Genomic DNA, 4,261 nt, shown 5'->3' on the forward strand with positions numbered 1-4,261 from the left:
GGCGCACGCGCGGGCCATGCTCACCGACCCCGGCTCCGTGCCCCTGGGCGCCTCGCCCGGCGGTCCCCGCTGCCCCCTGTGCGGCTGCGCCCGACCGCCGCGCGCGCATCACTGCATGGTGTGCCGGCGCTGCATCCGCAAGATGGACCACCACTGCCCCTGGGTCAACAACTGCGTGGGCGAGGACAACCAGAAGTACTTCCTGCTCTTCACGCTCTACACGGCGCTGGGCTCGCTGCACCTGCTGCTGCTGCTCGCCGTCCCGGCCCTGCGCGGCTACGCGCGCGGGGAGTGGGACTCGCACAGCACCCTGACGCCGCGCGCCTCCCTCGTCTTCCTCCTCCTGGTGGCCCTGAAGGGCTTCCTCTTCGCCTCGGCGATGTTCGCCACCCAGATGCACGCCATCTGCACCGACCGGACCAGAATCGAGCAGCTGCAGAGGGAGGGGGCCGAGCAGGGCCGCGGGTCCACGTGGATGAACGTGAAGGCCGTCCTGGGCCACCCCCTCTCCCTGGCCTGGATCAGCCCCTTTGCCTCCCCGCAAGCTCAGAGGGCCCGTGGGCCCCTCGGTGTGGTCTGACACTCTCCCGTGCAAACTCAGCCACCATCTGCTGAGTCCCCGGCACGTGCCTGGGGCAGAGTTTCCACAAGCAGTCACCTTGTTTCCTGTCCACGGACAAGACCACGAGACAGAGAATCAAAGAGCCCAGGTGCTCTTCTGAGCAGAGTGGGGTGCGGACAGCCGCGCTTCCCGGAAAGTTCACAAGGCCAGACCTTCTCCCCACAGGAAGGTGAAGCATGCGGTCTTTTTTTAGCTCGGCCAGTGCTTTTGTGTGAAAAACAATTAAATCCACAACATCTATGAATGCGGTATGATCATCAGTGCCAGTCCTTGTGAAATGGGGTCCCTGCAGGTCTCGGGCCCCAGTCCAGTGTGCAGAGCTGCCCGTGCCTGACGTGCTCCCCGAGCGTCCTTGGGCTCCTGATAGACCCAGCTCCAACCTGGTGNTGTGGAGTGAATGTTGCCGCCCCAACGGCCCCGTTCTCGCAGGGTCATGCGTCCTGGGGAGTGAGGGTCGGCTGCCTGGGGCACTGGCACGCGGATGGGAGATTCAAGGGTCTTAGCGTCGTGATCGAAAACCTGCGCTAAAGAACGCACTTCGGACACTGAGCGTCGCACACGGTACCTGCTGTTTCCAACACTCACGAAACGTTGACAAAAGCTGCCACCAGCCAGGCCGTGAGAGGGGCTTCAGCTGAGGTCGCCGGAGGTGCGCTGCCCGAGCTCAGGGCAGGGAAGCCCGAACGCAGCCATGGGAGGGACCAGTCTCCAGGGTCTGCAGACGAAGGCGGTGCAGCCTCGGACGGGTGTTGCAGAATCCACCGAGGCCTCCAAGTGAAGCCCCTGGAGAACAGCACACAGCAGAGAGGAGCGGAGCCACGCGGAGAGACTTCTGGAAAGTCCAGACGAGAGACTTCTGGAAAGTCCAGACGTGAGACAGACTCCACAGGCGGCCTCTGCGGAGGCACGGAGTGGATTCCTGCAAGCAACCAACCGCCAATAAAAATGAAAATTCGGATGAAATTGACAATTCTCAGAAAAAGGCCAAATTCAACAAGAAACAGAACACGAGAGCCCTCCAGTCGTTAGAGAGTCCATCCTACGACAGAAACAAGACCGCCAGACAGAGGCACGCCCGGGGCCCTGGGGCTTCCGGAAGTCCCACCCAGAGCTCCACGGGTTGACTTGGACCCTGCACAAACTTTCCACAGATCAAAAAAGAGGAGAAGCACTAAAGAGGCTCTCACGAGGTTCATAATTGCCAAAAACCTGCTGAAGACAAGTCTTTAAAAGGAAAATTTCAGGCCCATCTGACCATAAATGTAGACATAAAAATCATAAGCAAAACACAACCAAACCGAATTTACCGGTTAATAACAGACTAGGACTTCACAGTCACGTGGGATTCGCCCCAGAAATCTGAGGTTTCACACAGAGAACGGAGCACCCAGAATCAACGTGTTTCACTCTATGACAGAGGAAGAGAGCAATCTCTTGCCAGATCAACAGACACAGAAAAAGAACTGTAAAAACCCAGCATTCATTCAAAACAAGATTTTTAAGACTTCAGTTAATAAAGAGCACACGATAACTTGCTCTGATTACACAAACATCGCACTCAGCTGCACGATAATAAAATGTCTCTGAGATGAAGAGAAAGATCCTTGTTCCCATCACTGCCCCTCACACGGGGGAGGAGAAACGGGGGGAGACAGGCTTGGAAAGGAGGACACAGAATGCAGCTTTCTCACGGATGAAAGAGCAATAATCCACAGACAAACTGTGCGAAATAGTAAGAGAGCTCAGCAAGACCACAGAGGGCAGCGTCAGTTATTTCCACACTCGTAAACAGCTAGAAAATGAAAATTTTAAAAAGGTACCACTTACAAGAATACGTTAACGTGGTTGATCTGGAAGTCCATCTAACAGAGGACGTCCTGAAGCATCCACAGAGGATTTTAGGAGCCATCACAGAGAAGCGTTACAGCAGAACGGCGTACTTAGAGGATATCCACATCCACGAACTGGAAAAACCCATGTTGTCAAAACATCGGCCTCCAAACCCACCTGCAACAGTAATTTTTGTGGAGCTCGACGAGATGTGTCTACAGTTCACATGCAGGTGCCCGGGTCAGAAATGGCGAAAGCATATTGAAGAATCCTAGTAGAGACGGCTGGGCAGCGTCAAGACTCGCCATAAACCACAGCAGTTCGGACAGAGTGGTGGTGGCCCCACGTCAGACAGAGGTCAGGGAAGAGTGAAGTGACTGAAATCGGAACAAACTTCCTTGGACACCAACACATGAGAGAGGCAGAGGCTGAGCTGCTGGGGAGCACAGCTCAGTGGGCAACACGGGGCCCCAGACACCCACGTGAAGAAACAGTTACACCATCCTATCCTCCGCCACACCCCAGGGGTCAGCAGAGCTTCCCCGTAAAGGACCCGAGAGTAACTATTTCAGCCACGTGACTGGCCTTGGTTTCCCACTCAGCTCTGCCAATATGTAAGCAGCCATGCAGAAATGTCTGGGCGTGGCTGGGTCCCAATAAAACTTTATTAACAAAAACAGGTGGTGGTCTACATTTGGTCCTGGGGCTACAGTTTAGTAACCCCTGCCATACCCAAAAATCAATTCTCATGAACCACAGACCTACAAATGAAAGACAAGACGTTATAGTTCTTAAAAGGCAAGACAGTACATATCTTTGTGACCTCAAGATAGAAATGGAGTCCTTCACAAAGAAAGCCCAAAGAAAAACCCCTGTCAAAGGAAAACACGGATAAGTAAACTAACTTAAAAGTGAGAAAAATAGATGATTACACTGTGTTATACCACTGAAATTTTCGAAAGTAGGACCTCACTGTTCCCACCAAAAACCTAAGAGAAAAGATAGGTAGGTGGATGGGTGGGTGGATGGATGGATGGATGGATGGATGGGAGGGTGGGTGGATGGATATAGTGATGGATATAGTGATGGATATACTAATTAACTGGTTGGGGAGAATTCTTTCATAATGTACACATATATCAAATAAATCATCATGATATACTTTAAATGCCTTATAATTTTGTCACTTATAAGTCAATAAAGCAGGAAAAAAATTAAAAATAAAACAAGCTGACACTAAGATAATAGAAAAAATGCTCAAAATCATTAGCCATCAGGGAAATTCAAATCAAAACCGCACTGAGATACCACCTTACGCCAGTTAGAATGGCAAAAATTGACAAGGCAAGAAACAACAATTGTTGGAGAGGATGTGGAGAAAGGGGATCCCTCCTACATTGTTGGTGGGAATGCAAGTTGGTACAGCCACTCTGGAAAACAGTGTGGAGGTCCCTTAAAAAGTTAAAAATTGAACTACCCTATGACCCAGCCATTGCACTACTGGGTGTTTACCCCAAAGATACAGACGTAGTAAAGAGAAGGGCCATATGCACCCCAATGTTCATAGCTGCATTGTCCACAATAGCCAAATCATGGAAGGAGCCGAGATGCCCTTCAACAGATGACTGGATTAAGAAGCTGTGGTCCATATATACAATGGAATATTACTCAGCTATCAGAAAGAACGAATTCTCAACATTTGCTGCAACATGGACGGCACTGGAGGAGATAATGCTAAGTGAAATAAGTCAAGCAGAGAAAGACAATTATCATATGATTTCTCTCATCTATGGAACATAAGAACTAGGA

The 4,261-nt window shown here is 51.3% G+C and overlaps 1 protein-coding gene across 1 annotated transcript; it reads left to right on the top strand.

Annotated features, from left to right (window-relative positions):
- Window position 1: 1 nt before the first annotated feature.
- On the top strand, window positions 2-683 carry LOC100477205 (palmitoyltransferase ZDHHC3; the record flags this gene model as incomplete). The annotated part of the gene is made up of 1 exon (XM_002917256.3): window positions 2-683. A coding segment is annotated over one exon (579 nt), but the record flags the coding sequence as incomplete, so codon positions are not given.
- Between the last annotated feature and the right edge of the window lie 3,578 nt (window positions 684-4,261).

Source organism: Ailuropoda melanoleuca, chromosome 15 (genome assembly GCF_002007445.2).
Source record: "Ailuropoda melanoleuca isolate Jingjing chromosome 15, ASM200744v2, whole genome shotgun sequence".
In the NCBI taxonomy this organism is placed as follows: domain Eukaryota; kingdom Metazoa; phylum Chordata; class Mammalia; order Carnivora; family Ursidae; genus Ailuropoda; species Ailuropoda melanoleuca.